Source organism: Schistocerca nitens, chromosome 5, assembly GCF_023898315.1.
Source record: "Schistocerca nitens isolate TAMUIC-IGC-003100 chromosome 5, iqSchNite1.1, whole genome shotgun sequence".
NCBI lineage: Eukaryota > Metazoa > Arthropoda > Insecta > Orthoptera > Acrididae > Schistocerca > Schistocerca nitens.
In genome coordinates this window covers 340,354,491-340,380,144 of record NC_064618.1, presented here as the reverse complement: position 1 = coordinate 340,380,144, position 25,654 = coordinate 340,354,491, and the positions used below count along the sequence as shown (strand labels likewise).

The following is a 25,654-nucleotide window of genomic DNA, read 5'->3' as shown; positions in this document are numbered from 1 at the left end:
AAGTCAAGGATAACTTTGGATCACTAACTGCCACAACCAGCCACAGCTTATCCCAACAGGTATATGCCCAGGGACAATTGTACCAGTCCAGGAAGGGCAGCTTAGTGCCATCGACAGAGGGTAATACTCCCCCCCCCCCCCCCCACCCACCCACACACACACACACACACACACACACACAACAATTGACAGTGCAAATGAGTGAGCCACTATCGAACTGCCAGTAGGGTATGGTCTGACCAAGGAACAACATCATTGAGTGATAGCCATTCCTTGTCAATTTTTGGATGCTTTCAAATCTGGAATGAAGGAAAGACAGACCAAGGAGCCCATGGTAAAACACCATGTCAACCCTGGGGATCATACACCAATTAGCCATTGCTCATATACACTGTCATCACCTTAACAACAGATAATCTGGGAGGAAGTGAAGAATATGCTGCAACATAGCATGACTGACCCTTCAGAGGGTCATTGGTTCTTTCCTGTGCTTCTTAAGAAGAACATGGATGACACATGGCGTTTCTGTGTTTGTTACTGATGGCTGAACAGAATCTCAGAAAAAGATTTCTATATATTGCTATGCATTGATGAGATGCTAGATTGCTTGAAAGGAGCAAAGAATTTCTCATCTATGGACATGCAGGCAAGCTTTTGGAAAATTGAGGTTGGCAGATCTGCTTGGGAAAAGACAGTCCTTATAACTCGTAATGGACTCTGTGAGTTTGAAGGTTGCTATTTGGATTGTGTAATGCCCCAATCACCTTCAAACATATCATGGACAACCTGCTTTGCTACCTTAAATGGACAATGCTTATGTGGTATCTGGAGATACTGTCATTTTTTTAAGACATTTGAAGAATATCTAAGCTCTCAAACAACCATGGTGAAGTATGTTCACATTGCAGGTCTCTGCCTCAGTCTGCTAAAGTTCTTCCTCACCACACAAGAAATAAAAATCTTGGAGCACCTTGTGAATGGTGAGAGGGTCCATCCCGATCCAGAGCAAATGTTAGCAGCCACAGAGTTTCCAACTCCTCGGCACAATCATGATGTGAGAAGCTTTTTTGGAATGTGCTTGTACTGCTATGATTCATAAAGGGCCTCTGTACCAAGGCATGTCCCTTGCAAAAGCTACTGCAGGGAGATGCTAGGTTTTCCTGGAATTAGTTGCAAGAAAGAGCTGTCCTTGTTCTTAAGTAAGTGCCGACATCTTTTCCAATTCTAGTATTGCTCGATGAGAATTCTGATACATAACTTCGCACCGATGCTATCAGTTTTGAAATAGGAGCAGGTCTAATTCAGAATCAGGAAGCTGCTGAAAAGGTGGTAGCTTATTCTTCCAGAGTACTCTCCAAGATGAACTACTCTACAACTGAGAAAGAATGCCTTGCAGTTGTTTTGGCCATAAATGAGATCTGTTTGTATTTATTTGGCAACCCATTCACTGTTATGATGGACTACCATTCTTTCTGCTGGCTGACAAGCCTGAAGGATTTGTCAGATTTAATGGTAATGTGGGCACTGAGGCTTCAGGAGTACGTCACAATACTCTACAAAAGTGAACACAAACCCAAGGACTCTGGGTGTCTTTCAAGGAATCCTTTGGTAGATCAACGGTAGTGTGGATGAAACCACAGTCATTGCTGCATTAAATGACACTGCTGCTGAACAAAGGGAAGATCCAGCACTGCTGAAAACCTTAGAAGCCTTGAAGGAGGAGGAACTGATCAAGGGAGAATTCTAATTAATTAACAGAGTGTTATATGGGAGAAACTGTAGTCCATTGGAGAAAAATTGACACTTCTCATCCCAGCTCATCTATAGCCAGCTATCCTGAAGTTTTTCTATGATGCTCCAACATCTGATCACATGGGATTCATAAAGACTAGACTGAATCAACTGTAGGTGTCACAGGCCGTGTCTCTACCAATCCACTGGACAGCCACTGCCAGTGGCAATGATGGAAGCATGTGCCCCAGTTACCTCCAAGGCATTTGGCACGCATCCCATCTGCAGCAGTGCCATTCCAAAAATTGGAATCAACCTCTTGGTGGGGAGGTTCCCAAAGTCAACAAGCAGGAATCAATGGATAATAGTTGGCACTGATTACCTCACCTGATATGCTCTCTCTAAAGATGTGCCAACTGCTGAAAGTCTAGAAATTGCAAAGTTCCTTATAAAAGACATAATTTTGAAGCACAGAGCACTCAGTGTGATGATCTTTGATTGCGGGAATGTTTTCCAGTTGAGACTAGTATAAGAGGTAATTACACATTGGGAGATGAACTACAAAATGACAACTGCCTACCGTCCACAGATAAATAGCTTCACAGAATGCATTAATAAGATGCTGGCAGATTTGGTTCCAATGTAATTAACGTTGAACACAGGGATTAGGGTACAGCACTGCCCATTGTGACATTTGCATACAACACAGCGAAGCAAGACACTACAGGCTCCACACCATTCTTTCTGCTCCAGTTTTGAGAGGCTGATACAAGAATGGATATACTGTTCCTGTTTCAACTGAGTGATACTCAGGATGAATATGTGAAACACCCCATCACCACGGCCAAAGAAGCAAGACAGCTGGCTGGCATACAGGCTGTGGTCATCTACGAGAAGGGCTGAGAGCACTTCAGTGCCAAGCATTGACCCGTGAGGTGCAATGCTTGAGATTTGGTTTGAAGTTTCACACCTGTCCAGAAAATAGGACCATCAGAAAAGTTACTAAAGTTCGACTTTGGGCCATATCATATCCTCCCTCACCTGTTGAATGTCACAGATGAAGTCAAGGATTATGACTTTTCATCCAGAAAACAAAAGTGTGGAGACATCATCCATGTCCACCATGTGAAGTTCTGCTACAGTGCAGAGGTGCAGATAGATGATGGGAGGTTCAAAGAAACTGAAGACCCACTCAATGATTATGAAGCTTCAATGGGAGGTGCTACCTTCAGTACTCATAATAGTAAAGAAGAACTAACAACTTCATTAAGATGTGAGGTCACTGTTCTTCCAGGAGGAGGAGCAATGCCACAATGTACGACACATGCATTTGGCACTCACTGGTTGGCGCACGGGGGCTGACCAGTCCAAACTTGATCACCAACAATTATTTGTTATTTAGTATTTATCATTCCTGAAATTTTCTTGAACTATCTTATATTTGAAATGTTTATATGTTCTGGAATATTTGATGTCTATGTAAATACCAGCATTCTGGAATATTCAGTCTGTGTATAAGTAACTCCTCTCTCTGCCAAGGAGTTCAGTTCTGTTCAGGCTGTATCTTGGTGTCAGTAATAAATGTGCTTTCAGTTCTAAGTGTTGTACTTCATTGATGATCCTGCCTTATGGTTTCAAACTTGATTGTGATTTCCTCGTGACAATATTTCATTAAAACCAATTACCAGTTTTGGCTTTTCAACAATCATCAGATCTAAAAATTTTAGCACAGACATGTGTAGTCAGAATTGACTACACACGTACATGTTGCTGTTAAATTTGTAGATCTGATGATGACTGAAAAGCCAAATCTGGTAATCAATTTTAATACAATGTAATTTGCCCAAGACACTAATTTTTGTAATATAGCACAGTACAGACATCACTAGTCTCATCAGGAAGTAAAAATGACCTCGTTTCATGGTCTCATGACTTACTTTGTAAGAGTGCAGTGTCTATGACACTTGTACTCTTGGCTAGCTGGTGAGCCTTAAATTCTAGTATTTTTGGTTGTTACAGGTCTTTTCTGGCAGGTGACACTGTCATGTCATGCCGACAACACTTGAAGCAGCAAACCCTGAGAGACAATCTGTGGTTGTGTGAGTCAGAAGTTGAGATTGGCTGAGTTAACATTTGGGCACAGAGTTACTGGAAATTAGTATGTGAAATTGATGGTGGAAAGTATTAAAGCCGTTATATTGAGGGGTATATTATTATATACACAAAGGTTAGTTTCAAATGGATTAGAGAATCTTTGGAATTGAGCAGAAATAAATCATGGGGCCAGGTGCCAACTTATGCAGTTTGTGTGGACGTCCATTATTAGTGTTGATAACGGCATATAGAATAATTTATAGCTGATCTTTAGTATACTTATAATCAGGCTGGTACTGAACCAAAGTGAATGAACTATTGCTTCTCTGGAATAAATGGACTATGATTTGCAAACTAAATCACTGCCAATGAAAAGGACATAGTTAGATGTGTCCTATGTGTCCTATTGTTAGAACATTAATAAACAAAGTTGGTGGACACAATCTTTTACTGTCAAGAGAACTTCCCAGCTCTAGTTATTAATTTTGTGTTGTAGTTAATTACAGGCACTTGCGGGCACTGTGCACTTGGCTTTCTTCCTTAGCCAGGCATGAACCTTTTGTAAGTTGTCTCCTTTTGAAAGATCTGATTGTTTTCAGAATTAAATTAATGTTGTATTTCAAGAAAAGGAAAGGGAGCTTACAAATGGCACCCAATGTGGCTGACAGGATGCAATCTTCAGATTCAAAAATCCCAGAAAGGAACTGAATAATTTGGAACTATGAAAGACAGCAACAGGGAGGGTAGCATATATGTGAACTACAATAGTTACTGACACATGTGGAAAGAAATAACCTACAAGTGAACCAGGGAACACCATCATTACTTCAGAAAGAAGATGAACTGCACTGGTACGAGTCGTCATTATCATGGCATATCAACGATATCAGTGCAACGAGCTATGTTCTCAAGCTAAAAGTTTTAAGTTCCTCATACTTTTCAGAAAATACTACAATTCATTTAATTTGTAGGCAACCGGGTTTTTTGGAGGTAGACAACTTACAAATACATCACTCCTGGCTAAGGATGGAAGTGCATGCCAGCCACTTGCCGTAACTGTAATTAAATACAACACAAAATTAAATAATGAAAAATCTGGGATGTAATGTAAAAATACTATGAAAAGGATAGTTGATAATCAGCATACAGTTGAGATGAGATGCAGATTTGTAGATAGGCACAACAAAAGGACTGTCAGAAAGTTAGCTTTCAGTCAACAAGGTCTTCATCAGAAATAGAGTGCACACACACACACACACACACACACACACACACACACACACACACATTTATTCACCCAAACGCAGCTCACACACACATGACAGCTCTGGCTGAGGCCAGAGTGTGAGCAGTAGTGCGTGATGGGAGAGGCAACCAGGTGGTGGAGGTAAAGAGCAGGCTGGGAGGGATAGCAGGGTAGGGATGGGTGATGCTGAGTGCTGCTTTTGGGAGTGCTCTGTGGTCATTTGTGTGTGAATTGCATGTGTGTGTGTGTGTGTTTGTGTGTTCTCAGTTTCATACAGAGGCCTTGTTGGTCAAGAGCTCATTTTCTGACAGTCTTTTTGTTGTGCCTATCTGCAACTCAGCATCTCCATTCTATGATGAGTAGCACATATCCTTTTCATAATATTGTTACAACACAAAATTAGTAGCTAGTGATGTCAAGCATCCTCTGCAATAAAAGACACATTGACTTAACTTATTAATCATCATACAACAGAACATGCCTACCTAAGTTCTTCTCATTGACACTGATGTAATTCACTAATCAAAGTTCATTTTTATCCATGTCGGTTCAGTACCAGTCTGTTTGTAAGTATAGTAAAGGTCAACTACAAGTTACTCTATGTGCTGGTATCCACACTAACAATAGGTATCCACACAAATTGCATAAGTTGACATCTGGACCAGTAAATTTATTTCTTATTAATGCAAAACATTCTACAGTCACATACTTTGGTTAACCTTTGTGTATCAAATAATATATGCCTTGGTATACCTGCTGTAATATTTGCCACCTCATCTTTCACATGTCCATTTCCCATGACTCTGTCCTCAGATGTTATTCACCCTATCTCAACTTCCAAGTCTCATAATCTGTCTCCGATGGCTTGCTGCTGTAGGTATTGTCAGCATAACACAGCATTGCCCCAGCTGCCAGAAAAGACATGTAACAACCAAAAATGCTAGTATTTAAGGATCACCAGCTAGTGTGTTCTAGGCCATTGAGTGCAAGTGCTCTGACAGCTTCTAGGCATTACTGAAGAGAATTTGTGACAGTCAATTTCCTTGCCTGACCCCTATCAGTCTTTGAACAGCTGACATTCAAAAACTTTTACAAGGACTATTCAGAAAGCAGGGAACTTTTTGCGTCTGACGCTGCTAGGCGCATGCCGATCGCATATATTTAGGTATGTGTGTTCTCGGCAGCTCAGTCGGCATCCATCTGTGACAGCGGAAGCATCTCTGCACGTCTGGTTTTTTCGATATTCGAATTTGAAATGTGCACTGTTATCAAAAATCCCACCAGTTGTTAGGTGCAGTCTGTGATAGGGTTTTTGTTGGCAAAAAACCTAAAACCTATAGAAATTTATCGTGAACTGTGCAGAGTGTATGGAAACAATGTAATGAGTGAATGTTCCATCCGGTAATGGTGCATTCAGTTTAAAAATGGCCAAACCAACGTTCAAGATGAAGAGAAGAGTGGACACCTGAGTATTGTGACTAACGAACTTGTTGCTAAAGTTGATGAAATGATTCGTGAAATAAACCGCCACTTCACAATAACAGAGCTTTTGCTTTCTTTTTCACAAGTTTCATGGATGTTGTTCTTTGAAATTGTCACTCAAAAGCTAGGCTACCACAAATTTTGTGCACGATGGATGCCTAAAATGCTTACAGACTACCATAAAGAACAGTGAATGGGGGCAACGTTGACATTTCTGGAGACCTACCACAAACATGGTGATTCATTGCTGGATTGAATCATAACTGGTGATGAGACTTGGGTGAAACATGTCAGTTGCGAGACAAAGTTACAGTCCATGGAGTGGGGGCACACAAGGTCCCCCCAAAAATGAAGAAAATGTTTACAAACCTTGTCAGTAAGGAAGTTGATGTCGACAGTGTTTTGGGATAGGCAAGATGTGCTCGTATTGATTTCCTCGAATGTGGAGCAACCATAAATTCTGCCCGGTACCGTCAAACTTTGCACAGCCTTAGAAGAGCAGTTCAAAACAAATGCCGAGGAATGTTGACGTCCAAAATTTTGTTTTTGCACGACAATGCCTGACCTCACATGGCAAACTGCACTAAAGAACTCTTTAATTCATTCAAATGGGAAATTTTCCCTCATCCACCATACAGCGCCAATCTTGCACCAAACCACTTCCACTTGTTTCCCAAGATGAAGAACTGGCTTGTAACGCAACGCTTTGATGACGGCACGGAACTCCAGGTGGACGTGACTCACTGGCTGATGTCTCAGGCAGCAGAATTTTACAACAAAGGTCTTTTGAAGCTTGTCCATCACTATGATAAGTGCCTCAATGTGTTTGGTGACTATGTGGAAAAGTAGTATGTCAGTTGCTCTTTCAGATGTGTATAATAAAATGTATTTCTTATACTTAGTTTTTTCTTAATGCCAAAATGTTCCCTACTTTCTGAATAGCCCTCATATTTTCATGATTACTGTGAAATACTCCATGAGAGTTGTATGAGCATATTGGCTGTAGACATATTGTGTTTCAGGTAGGGAAACTAGTGTTTTAAAAAAATAATGTTCAATGAGTGAAGCTTATTATCAGTGGATAAGTTTGGATTAGACTGGATACTTTGTTTATGTCTTTAATGTTTATACTTTGTTCATGTCTCAAAACAGAGAGACTTTCAAGGATGTGTAATATGTTGGAACAAAAAGTTGTTGTTGTTGTTGTGGTCTTCAGTCCTGAGACTGGTTTGATGCAGCTCTCCATGCTATTCTATCCTGTGCAAGCTTCTTCATCTCCCAGTACCTACTGCAACCTTCATCCTTCTAAATCTGCTTAGTGTATTCATCTCTTGGTCTCCCTCTACGATTTTTACTCTCCACGCTGCCCTCCAGTACTAAATTGGTGATCCCTTGACGCCTCAGAACATGTCCTACCAACCGATCCCTTCTTCTGGTCAAGTTGTGCCACAAACTACTCTTCTCCCTAATCCCATTCAATACTTCCTCATTAGTTATGTGATCTACCCATCTAATCTTCAGCATTCTTCTGTAGCACCACATTTCGAAAGCTTCTATTCTCTTCTTGTCCAAACTATTTATCGTCCATGTTTCACTTCCATACATGGCTACACTCCATACAAATACTTTCAGAAATGACTTCTTGACACTTAAATCTATACTCGATGTTAACAAATTTCTCTTCTTCAGAAACGCTTTCCTTGCCATTGCCAGTCTACATTTTATATCCTCTCTACTTCGACCATCATCAGTTATTTTACTCCCTAAATAGCAAAACTCCTTTACTACTTTAAGTGTCTCATTTCCTAATCTAATCCCCTCAGCATCACCCGATTTAATTCGACTATATTCCATTATCCTCGTTTTGCTTTTGTTGATGTTCATCTTATATCCTCCTTTCAAGACGCTATCCATTCCATTCAACTGCTCTTCCAAGTCCTTTGCTGTCTCTGACAGAATTACAATGTCATCGGCGAACCTCAAAGTTTTTATTTCTTCTCCATGGATTTTAATACCCACTCCGAATTTTTCATTTGTTTCCTTTACTGCTTGCTCAATATACAGATTGAATAACATCGGGGAGAGGCTACAACCCTGTCTCACTCCCTTCCCAACCACTGCTTCCCTTTCATGCCCCTCAACTCTTATAACTGCCATCTGGTTTCTGTACAAATTGTAAATAGCCTTTCGCTCCCTGTATTGTACCCCTGCCACCTTTAGAATTTGGAAGAGAGCATTCCAATCAGCATTGTCAAAAGCTTTCTCTAAGTCTACAAATGCTAGAAACATAGCTTTGCCTTTCCTTAATCTTTCTTCTAAGATAAGTCGTAAGGTCAGTATTGCCTCACGTGTTCCAGTATTTCTACGGAATCCAAACTGATCTTCCCCGAGGTCGGCTTCTACTAGTTTTTCCATTCGTCTGTAAAGAATTCGTGTTAGTATTTTGCAACTGTGGCTTATTAAACTGATTGTTCGGTAATTTTCACATCTGTCAACACCTGCTTTCTTTGGGATTGGAATTATTATATTCTTCTTGAAGTCTGAGGGTATTTCACGTGTTTCATACATCTTGCTCACCAGATGGTAGAGTTTTGTCAGGACTGGCTCTCCCAAGGCTGTCAGTAGTTCCAATGGAATGTTGTCTACTCCCGGGGCCTTGTTTCGACTCAGGTCTTTCAGTGCTCTGTCAGACTCTTCACGCAGTATCGTATCTCCCATTTCATCTTCATCTACATCCTCTTCCATTTCCATAATATTGTCCTCAAGTACATCGCCCTTGTATAGACCCTCTATATACTCCTTCCACCTTTCTGCTTTCCCTTCTTTGCTTAGAACTGGGTTTCCATCTGAGCTCTTTATGTTCATACAAGTGGTTCTCTTATCTCCAAAGGTCTCTTTAATTTTCCTGTAGGCAGTATCTATCTTACCCCTAGTGAGATAAGCCTCTACATCCTTACATTTGTCCTCTAGCCATGCCTGCTTAGCCATTTTGCACTTCCTGTTGATATCATTTTTGAGATGTTTGTATTCCTCTTTGCCTGCTTCATTTACTGCATTTTTATATTTTCTCCTTTCATCAATTACATTCAATATTTCTTCTGTTACCCAAGGATTTCTACTAGCCCTCGTCTTTTTACCTACTTGATCCTCTGCTGCCTTCACTACTTCATCCCTCAAAGCTACCCATTCTTCTTCTACTGTATTTCTTTCTCCCATTCCTGTCAATTGTTCCCTTATGCTCTCCCTGAAACTCTGTACAACCTCTGGTTCTTTCATTTTATACAGGTCCCATCTTCTTAAATTCCCACCTTTTTGCAGTTTCTTCAGTTTTAATTTAAAGTTCATAACCAATAGATTGTGGTCAGAGTCCACATCTGCCCCTGGAAATGTCTTACAATTTAAAACCTGGTTCCTAAATCTCTGTCTTACCATTATATAATCTATCTGACACCTTTTAGTATCTCTAGGGTTCTTTCATGTATACAACCTTCTTTCATGATTCTTAAACCAAGTGTTAGCTATGATTAAGTTGTGCTCTGTGCAAAATTCTACCAGGTGGCTTCCTCTTTCATTTCTTGGCCCCAATCCATATTCACCTACTACATTTCCTTCTCTCCCTTTTCCTACTACCGAATTCCAGTCACCCATGACTATTAAATTTTTGTCATCCTTCACTATCTGAATAATTTCTTTTATTTCATCATAAATTTCTTCAATTTCTTCGTCATCTGCAGAGCTAGTTGGCATAGAAACTTGTACTACTGTAGTAGGTGTGGGCTTCGTATCTATCTTGGCCACAGTAATGCGTTCACTATGCTGTTTGTAGTAGCTTACCCGCATTCCTATTTTCCTATTCATTATTAAACCTACTCCCGCATTACCCCTATTTGATTTTGTGTTTATAACCCTGTATTCACCTGACCAGAAGTCTTGTTCCTCCTGCCACCGAACTTCACTAATTCCCACTATATCTAACTTCAACCTATTCATTTCCCTTTTTAAATTTTCTAACCTACCTGCCCAATTGAGTGATCTGACTTTTCACGCTCCGATCCGTAGAACGCCAGTTTTCTTTCTCCTGATAACGACATCCTCTTGAGTAGTCCCCACCCGGAGATCCGAATGGGCGACTATTTTACCTCCGGAATGTTTTACCCAAGAGGACGTCATCATCATTTAATCATACAGTAAAGCTGCATGCCCTCGGGAAAAATTACGGCCGTAGTTTCCCCTTGCTTTCAGCCGTTCGCAGTACCAACACAGCAAGGCCGTTTTGGTTATTGTTACAAGGCCAGATCAGTCAATCATCCAGACTGTTGCCCTTGCAACTACTGAAAAGTCTGCTGCCCCTCTTCAGGAACCACACGTTTGTCTGGCCTCTCAACAGATATCCCTCCGTTGTGGTTGCACCAACAGTACGGCTATCTGTATCGCTGAGGCACGCAAGCCTCCCCACCAACGGCAAGGTCCATGGTTCATGGGGGGAGGAACAAAAAGTATTGTATACATATTTTACACATGAATTGATAAGCTTAGATTAGATTTAATTTTAGCTCTACATACACAAAGTAAAGCAATCCTCAGGAATGGCCACATCAGTTCTGATAGCTGTACATACACTAAGTGAAGCAGTCCCTAGGAATGGCCACATCAGTTCTGGTAGAACATAAATATGTTAGGAGTGAGGGAGACCATTCAACAAAAAGCAGAAGCATTGATTCATCAACAGCATTAATTCATCAAAAGAGAGAAATTGTGAACTTTCGGATGAATCGTTTCTTGAGCTAGAGTACGAACACACACACACACACACACACACACACACACACACACACACACACAGACACACATACACACACACACACACACTCTTCAAAACTAGTTGAGGAACCCACTGTTGCCTGAGTATTTATCTGTACCTGATACTTCGTACACATGGAGTTTATTTCTGACTTAAAAAGCTTATTTGTGTATGTCTTTTAAAGTAGTATGATTGGGTAAAAAGCTTTTTTGTATAAAATGTTTAAAGCCGTATGATTGGGGACATGAATGAAGAGCTTGTTTGGGCTTCACTAAGGTGGGAGAGAGCCATGTAGAGCAGGCTGTGCAAACATCAGCTGACACTAATTTTCATGCTCACAAAACACAGTGTCTGATCTTGTGCTTTGTTTATGGTCGTGACATAATGTAAGTTCATAGGAGTTGTACATATTTAATGCGGAATAATAAATTGTTAGGAATAAGCAAAATTTGGGGTATAAAACTCACTCACAAGCATCACTTACCACCAAAATGTCAGCTTCTATGATGTTACATTGGACAGAAGTAACTTCAATCCTCTGTGAGTGAAGGGTTCTTAGGAGTGAGATAATGCATGACAGACTTGATCACAGTTATGTTGTGCTTCACTTTTGGAAGGTGTTTCCAAAGAGCAAGTTAAAGCCAGATGTTCTTGAGCCACACAGAGTCTCACCGATTCTTGAGACCGCATAGTCATCAGTTTCTTAGCCATTCTGGTGTATTCAGAAGGACTCGACTGCTTTCTAGGTATTTTTATTAGTAAATAAAATGAAATCAAAATGTAATGATTAGGCACCCAACCACAAAGCAAAGTTAATCAATTCTTTTTTCATAGCAAAGAGTATAAATAAAATCTAACAAAAGAAGCAAAGCAAGTTTTTAACTCAAAGTGAAATCAGTAAATCCATATATCTTAGCAATGTAAATTCCCTGGTAGTTTGTATTCATAAAGATAAGATTGCAGTGCCTAATTCTGTCACTGATGTAAATTTCCAAAATTCTGGTAGTTTTAGAGTGATGTGTTCTTACAGACATCGTGGTTTTACAGTTTTATTATTAATATTGATAAAAAGGAAATGCAGATTACCCTGCTAGAATTCTTTATTGATTCAATATTGTTTTATTCTTATTACCCTTATTTGCTTTAAATAGAAAAGAGATGTTGAATTAATCTTATGTAATTTTTTGTGCTTTTTTTCTTGAATAATTAATTTTATGTTATTACACAATATTATAAACTATGTCTTCAATAACAGTATTTAAATGCACTGTTTGTCAGTCACATTTGCTGAAGAGTTAATGATAACTGAAATTCTTCTTCTTTGCAGCTTGGTGTCAATGGCTACTCTTTCATTATTAACAACAATGGTCATATATTGTACCATCCAGATCTCCGGCCATTGGTAAAGTATTGTTAATTAGTAACAAAGTTTCTCCATACATACATTTCATATCACAAATTATAACAGTTTTCAGTATTGTAATTGAGTCCCACAGCTTGTAGATATTTATTACAACTCATGTTGTAGCACTGCTGGCTGTGATGAAATCTTTATTATTACTATTGGGTTCGATTGTGCCATTATCACCAAACATGAGACACCTGATGATGATTGCTGGTCATGAGGTACTTGATGATAATAACATTCAAAAGTGTTAGTAATAATGAAGATTTTCATAGCAGTTGATTCTTTAAATTTTGCACTGCTTTTAAATTCAGTACCACCCAAAACCTTCACACACCTATACACGTGTAAAACCACACACACACACACACACACACACACACACACACACACACAAGTATGCAAGGCAAGAGTAGAAATGTGACTGTGTACAATTGTTAGTCTACATTTGGTCATCTGTCTGACATAAAGAATATGTGAAATACGTTGAAAGGGAAATACGATCAACAGCAGTTTTTATTTAAAAAGACGTTTATCACATTACTATATTGTATGATTTATGAACAGGCATAATTAAGTTCCTACATGGGAAGTATTTGATTTAAATACACTGCAGAAACAGAATTGAATCAGTTGTGGAAAATGTAGCTTGTAGTACACTATTTGACTAGCAATCAAAGCATATTACAGAAAATGTAGTTGCTGGAACTTAAAAATCCATGTCCTTTTCCATGTCTGTCACTGTAGATCAAGAATGGAAATGGTCAGGTAAGTTTCGCAAAAAAAAAAAAAAAAAAAAAAAAAAAAAAAAAAAAAAAAAAAAAACCCTAGATATTTTAATTTGGTAGTTGCAATATTTTGCTACCCTGATGTTTCAGGCCCTGTGCTTCTGAATGCCTTTTGTTTCTCTATATCATTTGCACTCTTTTATTTTTTTATACAGTCATTTTTCTGCTAGATCAAACAAGAACACAGAATGAGCAGGGTGCAGCTTGGCACGGTCACTTCGATTAATGCTAGGCATAACATTGCAAAGTGTTATGAAATGGAATGAGCACGTCAGGTTGGTAGTGGAGAAGGCCAATGTTCACCTTCATTTTATTGGGAGAATTTTTGGAAAGTGTAGCTCATTCATAAAGGAGACTGTTAAAGTGTTTGGAAGCCCCACCACATCAGGTTAAGGCAAGAATTGAAGCAATTCAGTGGCGGGAGTTAGATTTGTTACCGACAGGTTTTATCAGCACACAAATATTATGGAAGTGCTTCATGAAATGAAAAATGGGAATTCCTGGCGGGATGATGATGCTCTTTCCACAAGACAGTATTCACAAATTTGGAGAACTGGCTTTTGAGGCCAACGTTTATTTCACATAAGGACCATGAAGATAAGATGTAAGAAATTAGTGCTCTTATGGAAGCTTTTAGACAGTCCTTTTCCCTTGCTCTGTTTGTGAGTAGATGTGAATTTGGTTTTCTTCTGCTTTTTTGGACTCTGTTTTAATCTATCCGTTTTAAGAAATTGTCAGTAAGGCTTTCTTCTTTTGCTCTAAATAGTAATGTATCAATAAAGACATCTACACTTTTCATGATGCTCAAACACCTAACCTTCATGATTGTGTTGTTGCCTTTAAGTTACCATCCGTTCAAAATTTTGTAACATTACAACTTGTTCTGTTATCTGTAAATATTTTCTGCTGTTACAAAATCTATATAAATGTGACACAATGTCCGTAAGTTGTTATAGGATTGATTTGTGGTAATTATAATGAAATACAAATCATATCTCAACAAGGAATCAATGCATTTGTCTCTGGGAAGGAGCAAAGTCATGAACTGTGGCTTAAGTTTAGAAAAATAGTTGGTCAAGCACTGGATAGATATTTACGTAGTGGAACAAGATGAGATGGACCCACCATGGTATGTAGTCTCTGTCAAGAAACATGTAAATGCACAATAAATATATGATGGAGCATTGGGTTATAGATGAAAAGATGCTAAATAAAACACATATAGCTGTCAAAAGGGCAATGTGGGAAGAGTTCAGTGACTACTGTAGTAGAATCTTATTGAAAGCCCTCTCACAAAACACAAATTTTGGACTTAAGTCTTATAGTGGACCCTCAATTAGTGTCCAGACACTCATGGACAAGAGAGGAATTGAAACTGAGGTTAGCAGAGCAAAAGCAGAAATACTTTACTCCATTTTCAAATGTTCCTTTACAAAGTAAAACTCAGGAGTAATTCCCCATTTTAATTATCCAATCATCGCAGAAATGAGTGAAATAGGTATTAATGTCAGTTGTGTTGAGAAACAGCTGAAGTCATCTAAATTAAACAAAGCTCCAGGGTCTGATGGAATCCCTATCAGGTTTTCTACTGAAATTACAGATGAATTATCCCCTCTTTTGAATATAATATACCAATGATCTTGAACAAAAAAAACTTGCCAGAATATCCTGCTATGGCAGTGGAGCACAGTGTACAGTCAGTGTTCCAGTCCTGAGAAATGTTGGCAGAAAATAACCTGATGGCCCTAACAGGCCAATGGCTTCAGGTGGATTAACCTTTATGGAGGGATATAGTCCATCAGCAGAAGAAATTCCACTGGAATCCATGATGTAGGGTAACAGCTTCATTATCTGTGCACATAGGCCCCACTCTAGATACTATCTGCTATGGTGGTGTGACCAACATGTGAGAATGCAGCCCTAGTGCCATAAGCAGTCTGAAAACTGCACAAGGAAGGCAACAGACAATCACATCATACTTACTCCACAGGAAAGTCTTTAACATGACTGTAAAACTGAAAAGCCATGGCCCTCAGTGGGCAGGGGTGCTAAGAATCTCTGGACCACTCATGAAACGGATAGTGACTTGGAATAGCTGCAGCTTATTTCAAAGTGGAAAGACTTACAAAGCCATCAGAGGGGTAAAGTTGAGATCCTTAGAATGAGTGAGATGTGCTGGCCTAATTTGGGAAAATGTTAATGGTTAATTGTTATCAAGTGTATTATACTGGCAAAAATGGTCCCTACCATTTCAATGGAGTAGTGTTCATAGTTCATCCAGTTATCAAACAGACTGTCAAGGAAGTTGTACCTGTGTCCAGTAAGGTCATTTTCTTCCAGTTCAATGCAGAACCTATTCTGCAGAAAGTTATCCAAGTGTATGCACCACTGCATCAGATGTTGGTTTCGAATCATTTTTCCACCCAAGTCAAGACAGCCCTGTCTTTCACCAAACCAACAGAGAATCCTGCAGTGATGGATGATTTCAGTGCCAGGTGGGCTGTGACTGACATGCTGATATGGTAGATAATTTTATTTTAGAGACTGGCAATGATGAGAAAATTGGTCACCTCATTTTGAGTTGCCTCTACATCGTCTCTATGCATGGACAATCAAATAACTGCATCCTTGTCTACAAACAATTCAGAAATTCCATAAGTCACACTGACACATGAAAAACAGTGATCAAAGTTTACAAAAGTTTATTGACCAAAGAAAAAAATGTCAGCTTCAACGATAATAAAATCACAATTACAGCATCTCACAGGTATGAAGACTGGACAGCAAGGTGATTCCAGAGTCTGGCAAAGTATCACAAGTAGGCTCTTCTTAGACCAATACATGTGTTTGGAAAATATTATAAGTCCGAATAAGCTGTCCTGAATAACACCAGCATATGAGCATAAATGTTTATCCTGGATACAGTCTGATTGTGCCAAGGGAACAACGATGAAGGCTGAAGAAAGCAGTGTCAGTCCGTATGGTGGGTTTTGAGCACATCCTAAGACAAGGGGTGAATAGCTCCCACCGGTAGGCTAGGAGAGGTTCTCAAAGCCGGAAGAACTGATATGTGTGCTCTGGCACCAAGTTTTATAGTGGCCATCAGTGGAATACTCATGGCACTATGTTTTTGCCATATGGATAGCGGACACAAATAGGTCCCTTGGAAGGGGCAGCCTCTGCTAGTGCTGGTACCACCACCTTGTGTCCATCCGTTACTGCGACAGGGCGAGTCTGCAACACTGAAGGCTGCAAGCATGCCTGAGGTGCCCAGAGGTTTGCCAACTGCTTCTGTAAAGATCTCTGGTATTGCATACCTCCACCACCGGAAAAGAACGAGAGGTTGATGTCTTCGTGTGGGTGCTGGACTGCAGTCAGTGCAGCATCCAAGTTCATGGGGATGGCTTCTGGTGTCACTGTGGTGGAGGCAGGGTTCTGGCCCTGGGCTGCATTATCCATATCTCAGTTGGCTGCCCTGTCCTCTGCCATCCAGTTGATGAGGGTGGTGGCTCTGGAATAGAAACCAGAGTTATACCTGTGTCTGTTATACCAGGACCCAGGCATTTTTTGAGCTGATAGATGTGCTTCTGGCAGGTGACACCATTAGCCAAAGTAACTGCCACCATAGATTAGTCAAGGAGACGGGAGATGGTGACAAGTAGCCATTGTTGTCGGCCCCAAGAAAATTTAAGGGCCCACATGGGGTTTTGAATGGTAAAGTGATGGTGCTGAGTGTGCTGAGTGGCTTCAGGGCCAACTTGAGGATGCAGCAGAAAGAGTTGGAACTGGTGAGAACATCCATGTAGTTTCTCTGCTGGAGAGGAGCTCTCCTGGGAAGTGGCTTGATAGGATGCCGAGAATAGCAAGAGCTTGTCGTCTAATGGATGGTGCTGACGGAGTTTGGTCATTTGTGTTTTGAACGTCCTGATGAATCTTTCTGCCTTGCCATTGGAAGCTGGGTGAAAGGTTGTTGTGTGGATCAGTTGGAAGCTATTTTTTTCTCAAAATTGCATGAACAATGTAAATGTCAACTGTCTGAAACAATTGTTTTGGGAAGTCCTTCAGTGGCAAAAATATTTGAAAGAGCATGGATGCTGCAGTCTGAGGATGTGTCTGACATTTTTGAGACATAGGGAAATCTGCTTCCCACACTGACCACAATAAGTCAGGAGAAGCTAAGGAAAGGTCCAGCAAAGTCAATGTGTAGGTTGGACCAAGGTTCAGAGGTGTCAGGCCAGGGGTAATAATGGTGAGGGGAATCTGCCTGTTCGCTTTGGCCTGTAGGACAGGAAGAGACTAAGGTTGTAATGGCTGTGTCCATGCTCTCCCATACACATTCTGCCCTGTGAGGCATTTAATCAGGATAGTGCCCAAGTGTCCTTCATGTAGGAGCTACAACACCCATTACTGTAAGGTTGTTGGAATAACAGCACCATCTTGTATGAGATGGATATTGTGCAGCAATAAGATTTCATGTCAGTTTCTGGATTGCTGATGCCTTTTCGGTGTGGAGGCCATCTGTTCTGGACAGTGATGCTGACTGCCCTAAACATGGGATCCATGTTGATGTGTTGTGCGACGAGTTTTGCAATGAGCAGGAGGCGACTGACAACCTAAGCCAGAGTGATGTCCAAGTGAAAACACAGCCCAGATTTGTCATTGAACACCTTGTCATTGACCACAGGTAAGTGAGATAGCAGGTCCGAGATGGCATAGTGTGATGTTGTTCGATATGGGATACCTTATGTGTAGACAGAAAGATGAATGGCTGTGTAGTGCAAGTGTGAATAGTGACTATTGCATTGAACGACAACAGAAGCAGTTTGTGTTCAGTCATGAATGTCAAGTGGTGGCCATAGATGTAATCATGGAATTTCTTTACACCGAAGATGATGGCCAGGGCTTCTTATTATATTTGGCTGTAATTGCATTGTGAAGGAGACAAGAGTTTTGGAAACAAATACAATTGGCTATTCAACTCCATTGATGATGTGAGAGAGAACCACCCCCAGACCATAATCTGAGGCGTCTGCTGCCTATACCAATGGGTATTGCACATCATAAGCCATTATGCATGTGGGATGCAGGAGTGATTGCTTGAGCTTTGAGAGTGTCATGGCACATTCTAGGGTCCATTGCCACTTGACATTTTTCCACAGTAGTTGGTGTAGTGGTTCCATGATGGCGGCTCCATGTGGTATAAAATGCCTTTAGTAGTTCAGGTGCCTTAATGCACATTGAAGCTGAACTGTATTTGTTTGTGTGTGTAGATTTCGGATGGCATCAACATATTCTGGTGTAAGATGAAAAGCCAAGGCCATGAATAAGTATATCCTAGGTATGTGACTTGAGAGACAAAGAAGAGACACTTGTCTTTGTGCTATTTGAGATTGGCCTCATGTAGCTCTGTGAAGAGGGCCTCCAGGTTGTCCTATAATTCCTTGTCATCCTTGCCTGCAAGTAGTAGGTTGTCCAGATAGTTGACTATACCAGGAAGTGGCTGGACCAGTTGCTCCAGACACCATTGAAATATAGTGGAAACTAACAGTTCTGAATGGAAGACGATTGTACTGTATTGTAAGGGAGCTGTAAATAGGCATAATTAAGATCGATTTTGGCGTATATTTTGCCCGCTGCCAGTGGAGTCATCAAAGTGTCAAACTTAGAAATTGATTACACATCCACAATGGATTTTGTGTTGACTGTTGACTTAAAATCTCCACAAACACATAGTACAGCAGTTGGTTTTTCCACTAGAACTATGGGCATTGCCCATTGGCTGTTGGCCAATGGAGTGATGATACCTGCGTCTTGAACCTGGGATAATTCGTCCTGTACTTTGTCTTTAATGACAAATGGAACATTGCAGGTTTTTTAGAAGTGCAATTTGGCTGTGGGAAGAAGGTCTATATCCACTGCAAAATTTGTAACTCCAGAGGTGGGATGCTTGAAAACAGGTGTGAATTTGTTTGTAGTCATTTAGTGGATGGCAGGTTGAACATCATGGATCTCGACTCAGAGAGCAGAGAATGAGTCCATCCCCTGAAGGTTGACATGATGCAGTTTGTCTGCTACCAGAATATGTTGTTGAATGGTACATTAGTGATACAAGATTATGGCCTGAAAATGTCCTTTGATACGGATGATATCATTAGTGGAGCTCTCTGTAGATGCTGACTGAATGGCTGGAGTTGGTGCTCCAAAAGTTGAATATATGATCCAATCAATGATGGCAGCCAAAGATCCTTTATCAAGCAGAAAATTGACTGGATGTCCATTGACTTGAAGTGAGAGGCACATGGGACTGATTGTATGAGGGATCGTAGCCTGAACAAAGCTGTTGGGTGGGTACGGAGTGTTGTCAACCACTGATTCTTGGTCAGCTTTGTCCCAGCTGTTACAGTTCACTGACATCTTATGTGCCACACCCATTGTCCTTTGCCCTCCTGAATCAGCACTGTTGCTGCAGAGACTTTGACTACAAGAGGAAAGTTGCTATGAATGTTGACGATGTGGGTGATTGGTGGGGTTAGGAGGCTGCCTGTGGGCTGGATCTTGTTTTCTGACTGTGGCTTTGTCACAAACATTGTTGGAGGATCTTGCATAGCTGCTGTGGAATGGAGTGATTGTTTGAATGATTGGATGATAGGGAGTCACGTTTCCAAACGAGGATTCTTCAACTTGAGTAGGTCTGTATGAAAATTGTCATCTGGTGTGTGGACAAGGATCATGTCTCTGACCAAAGATTCAGCATACAGTTGGGGTTAGTGCATTGTACATGGCAGTCTCTTGACAGGCTCTGCAGTTGGGCAATTCACTGTATATATATGTTTGATTGGCTTGTTTGTGACTGAAAAATTTGTGCCTTGCGGTGGCAGCATGGACGTGTGCATCAAAGTATTCTGGAAGACTGGACCTCAGTTGTTCATAGGGGAGTGAATATGGCTCTGATTCAGGGATTAACTGCCTGAGGAGCTGGAAAATCTCTGGTCCCACACAGGCGACGAAATAAATACAATGTTATTTGTTCTCTATTATTCTGAATGAAAAGAAATACTGCTCTAGCTGGGCGATGTAGTTTGCCCAAGGTTTCACCTTCTTGTTAAACTGTTGTAAAGCCAAAGGTGCTGATCAGAGTCAAAAGACTGTGGACAAAAGAGCTGCCAGGTGATTGGAGAGTTCCGGGAGGATGGGAGTACCTGTAGTTATATGCTCAAACAATAATTCCACATTTCGTTGTAACTGTTGATGGACAAGTAGCAATTTTGTGGAAAGTCTATCTGTTCCATGATGATAAGCCTGCAGGTGAAACATTGTTGAAATGTAACAAGGCTGGATTGTAAGATACACATCACAAAAATTCTTCCTTGTGGCCAAACTGATGTGTCATTCACACCAACACAGGGAAAATAATGAACAAAGTTTTAAAAAGTTTATTGACCAAAGAAAGAAACATCTGCTTCGATGGTAATAAAATCACAATTACATTGTCTCACAGGTATGGAGATTTGACAGTGTGGTGATTCCAGAGTCTGACAAAGTAACATGATTGAGTCTTCATAGACAAATACACTTGTATGAAAAATATTCCAAGTCTGAATAAGCTGTCTTGAATAACACCAGCATATGAGCATAAAAGTCTACCCTGGAGACAATTTGATTGCGCCAAGGAAACTACAATGAAGGCAGAATAGAGTGGCTTTGGTTTTCCTAGGATGTGCTTTGAGAGCGTCCTTAGACAAAAGGGTGAATACCACCTGCCCAGAGACTAGGAGAGGCTCCCAAAGCCAGAAGAACTAACTTGTGCAGCTCTGATGCCGAACTTTATAGTGGCTGGTGGTGGAATACTCGTGGCACTGTTTTCTACTCACATGTGCAGTGGGCATGAATAGGTTCCTTGGAAGTGCCGGCCTCTGCTAGTGCTGGGACTCCCACCTGGTGTCCATCTGGTACTGTGACAGGGTGAGTCTGCGAAGGTGAAGTACGCATGGGCCATGTAGGGTGCAGGCTTGACTGAGGCGCCTGAGTGGTTGCCAGTTACTTTTGTGAAGATCTCAGGTATAGCATATCCTAGCACCTCTGATCATAACCTTTTGCTAATCACAAAAACTATGAAAATGAAAAAAGTGTCACCCAGTGTTAAAAGCTGCCGAATTGGGGTCTATAAACTTCAAGATCTAGCACTGAGGAACAAGGTCAAGTAGCATTGTGCACAAAATTGGATCACATCCAATCAACCATAGGTATAAATAATGTGGAAGAAACATGGATCCAAGTCAAAACTATAGTGAATAAAGTGAGCCAACGAAAACTAAATGTTGCAGAGAGTAAGAAACTCAACTCTTCCCTAACAAATGAAATCCTACAACAAATCAATTGCAGTGGATGGTTGATCATAGCATCTGGGAGAGTGATGATATGGATACCACAAGAGCAGAAGTAGATCATGCCATAACCATATCAAAGAGTGGAAGGCTCCAGGTCCTCACAAAATGCAGGTTGAAGTTCTAAAACTGCTCAAGAACGAACAATCTCTTTCCATGTTGGTTGGTTTGTTCAACAGCATCTGCCAAAGTGGAATCTTACCACATGAGTGACTGACTGGAATTTGTACCACTTCCCAAAATTCTCAGTGAAAAGAGCTGCAACAGCTGCAGAATGATCACTTTAATGAGTCTTGCCATCAGTTTATTCCTTAAAATACTGCCTTTGAGGATGTATCATAAATATGAGGTGAGCATTGAAGACTGGAGACTCTCAGTGTGGATTGAGGATAGATTTTGAGTCTCAGGAAGTGTTACTCAGCCTTCAACTATTTATTCAATGATTTTGTGATGCATGTGTTGATGTTTATACTTGTTTAATTGGTTATGAGAAACTTTTGTCACTGTTCATTGTGACAAACTGATGGTAGACTGGATGGTTGTGACATACAGTCAATTGGAAATCTTTACTGGACTCAAAATACTGTCATGCATATCAATAGTCAACTGTCAGAGGAAGTATTGATTATGAAAGGAGTTTACCAGGGCTGCATTCTCTCCCAGTTTCTTTTCAGCATCTATTCTGAAAAGATTTTCCAAGATGTTCTTGATGGAAAGTATCAAGGAGAAGTTATTAATGGAGTTATCAGTAACATCATATATGCTAAATGCAATGTCTCACTTGCAGCCAGGCTATAAGAACTGCAAGAACTATTAAACACTATTACTGAAGAGAGCAGCACCATGGAGTTACATTTAAATGTCGAGAAGAAAAATGTCATCAGAAACTGAGATAAAATTCAGGACACTATTTCACTCAGTAATGATAAAATAGAAAGGATTTCAGCATACAAATATTTGTGGTGTCAAATCAGTGATAACTGGGACTTCTCTGAAGAAATTCACTGCAGATTGAGCAGCCAGAAATTCTTTACAGAAAGTTAAGAAACTCTGTCTAGCCATGACACTTTTCACTCAACTACTTAAATGCCATGCGTTCAATGTCCTACCCTTTGGAGTTAAGTCATGGGTACTTACCTCAGTATTATATAAGCAAATGGAGGAATTTCAAATTTGGTAGTATCGAATGATACTGAGGGTACCATCAACAAGTAGTCACAAATGGGACACAACTATGATGTATGAACAAAAATTTGGAAAAATTCTCAATACCATCAGGAGAAGAAGACTCTAAGGCTTTGGTCATCTAATGCACAGCAGCCTATTGCAACCAGTACTTCAAGCAAAGATAGATGGCTGATGTGGTACAAGACACGAAGGATTAACCTGGCTAAACCAGTAATTTGGATTGAGCACAGAATCGCTATTTAGAAAAGCCGTGGACAAACAACAGATCATGCTACTTTTTACCAAAGCTCGTGGAGGTGAGGGCATTGAAGAAAATGAAGAAAAAGAGGTTGGAAGAAAGTACAGTTTACACCCATTTACCATAAAGGCAGCGGAAGTGTCCACAAAACTACAATCCAATATCTTTGACATCAATTTGCTGTAGAAATTTAGAACATAGTTTGAACTGAAGTGTAATGAAATATCTCAAACGGAGGAGGAGGAGGAGGATATTAGTGTTTAATGTCCCGTCAACAACGAGGTCATTAGAGACGGAGCGCAAGCTCGGGTGAGAGAAGGATGGGGAAGGAAATCGGCCGTGCCCTTTCAAAGGAACCATTCCGGCATTTGCCTGAAGCGATTTAGGGAAATCACGGAAAACCTAAATCAGGATAGCTGGAGACGGGATTGAACCGTTGTCCTTCTGAATGAGAGTCCAGTGTGCTAACCACTGCGCCACCTCGCTCGGTCTCAAACAGAATGATCTCATTTATACCAAACTACAATCCCATATCTTTGACATCCATTTGCTGTAGAAATTTAGAACATAGTTTGAACTGAAGTGTAATGAAGTATCTCAAACAGAATAATCTCATTTATACCAAACAGTGTGGATTTCAAAAACATTAATCATATGGAACCCAACTTGTGTTTTTCTCACATGACATCCTGAAAGCCATGGATGAAGGAAGCCAGACTGACAGCGTTCTTTGACTTCCAAAAGGCATTTGACTCAGTGCCACACATATGCTTATTATGAATAGTATGTCATATTGGGTATCAAATGATATTCTTGACTGTATTGAAGGTTTCTTGGTGGAGAAGACACAGCATGTTATCTTAGACAAAGAGTCATCGATAGATGTAGTAGTAACTTTGGGTGTGCCCCAGGGAAGCTTTTCTGTTTGTGTTGCATGTTAGTGAGATTGCAGACAGTATTAATAGCAATCTGAGACTTTTTGCAAATGACGCAGTTACAAAGCGTCATCTGAAAAAGCTGCAAAAATATTTATTTGGCTCTTGATGCGATTTTAATGCAATGTGAAGATTGGCAACTCACACTACATGTTCAGAAATGTAAAATTGTGCATTTCATGAAATGAAAAAAAAAAAAACTTAGTATCGTAACTATTTGTAAAGATACTAAATAGAATGATCACACTGTCTCAGTTGTATGAGGGTGTTTTGAAAAGTTCTCAGAACAGAATAGAAAAAAAGTACTTACATCATTGACACATTTTTTTATTTTTCAGTGTAGCCTCCTTCTCGATAAATGCACTTTGTCCAACAATGTTCCAGTGCCTTGATCCCATTTCAAAAATGAGTTTCCTCCAGGCCTGCAAAATAGTTGTCAACTCTGGCTATTCAGATGAATAAGATGTGTGTGGCAACAATTCATATCGTAGTTCGTGTAATTTTGGCCTGGCGACGGCACATGTGTGCAGGCGCATTGTCTTGGTGGAAGACAACCTTTCTTCCTTGCTAAACCTGGCCTTTTTTTGCGTATCTTTTGTTGCAATTTGTCCAGGAGGTTAGCATAGTATTCTCCAGTAATTGTTTGTCCAATGGGGAGATAATCTACAAACAGAATCCCCTTTCACATCCCAGAACACTAATACTGTGACCTTTCCTGCTGAAGGAATTGTTTTTGCTTTCTTTGGTGGCAGCAAATCAGCATGTTTCCACTGCTTTCGCTGTTGTGCACCCAAGTTTCATCTGTCATCACAAACCAGTGCTAAAATCTTGTTCGTTTCTCCTAAAATGGGTGAAACATTATTCAGATATGTCCACTCTCGTGTATTTTTGATCCAGAGTTGAAAGTCGCAGCACCCATCTTGCAGATAATTTTTTCATTTCTAAAATACCTTTCAGATGACATCTGGCAAGTGTGAGCAATTCATGCACTTTCAATTGGCAATCCTCCATGTGCACTTTTGCAATGATTTCTGGCGTAGTGACACATCTTGGCCGACCACTGTGCGGATCATCATCTAAGCTCTTCTGACCAAATTTAAATTCATTTGTCCACTTGGCAGCAATTAAAAATGAAGGAGCAGAGTCCCTCAGTGTATTCTGGAAATTGGCATGAATGTCCTTTGCTTTCATACCTTTCTTTATGAAGTACTTAATCACTGCTCAAATCTCGATTTTTTCCATCATTGGAAATCACTATGTGGGAACAACAACAGAGCCACGTCACCCTACAGCTCTGATGTGGCATTTGTTTACAGGCAACGGTCCAATGAATATCATGTGAACAACTCATTGCGCTAGCGC

General features: G+C 40.3%; 1 protein-coding gene across 1 annotated transcript in view; it reads left to right on the top strand.

Annotated features, from left to right (window-relative positions):
• The window catches only part of LOC126259958 (voltage-dependent calcium channel subunit alpha-2/delta-3), a 941,077-nt gene that overhangs the window by 681,089 nt on the left and 234,334 nt on the right, over positions 1-25,654 (top strand). The window contains exons 12-13 of the mRNA XM_049957069.1: positions 12,682-12,756; positions 13,507-13,527. Coding sequence (XP_049813026.1) covers positions 12,682-12,756; positions 13,507-13,527 — 96 coding nt within the window. The remainder of the gene's footprint in view (positions 1-12,681; positions 12,757-13,506; positions 13,528-25,654) is intronic.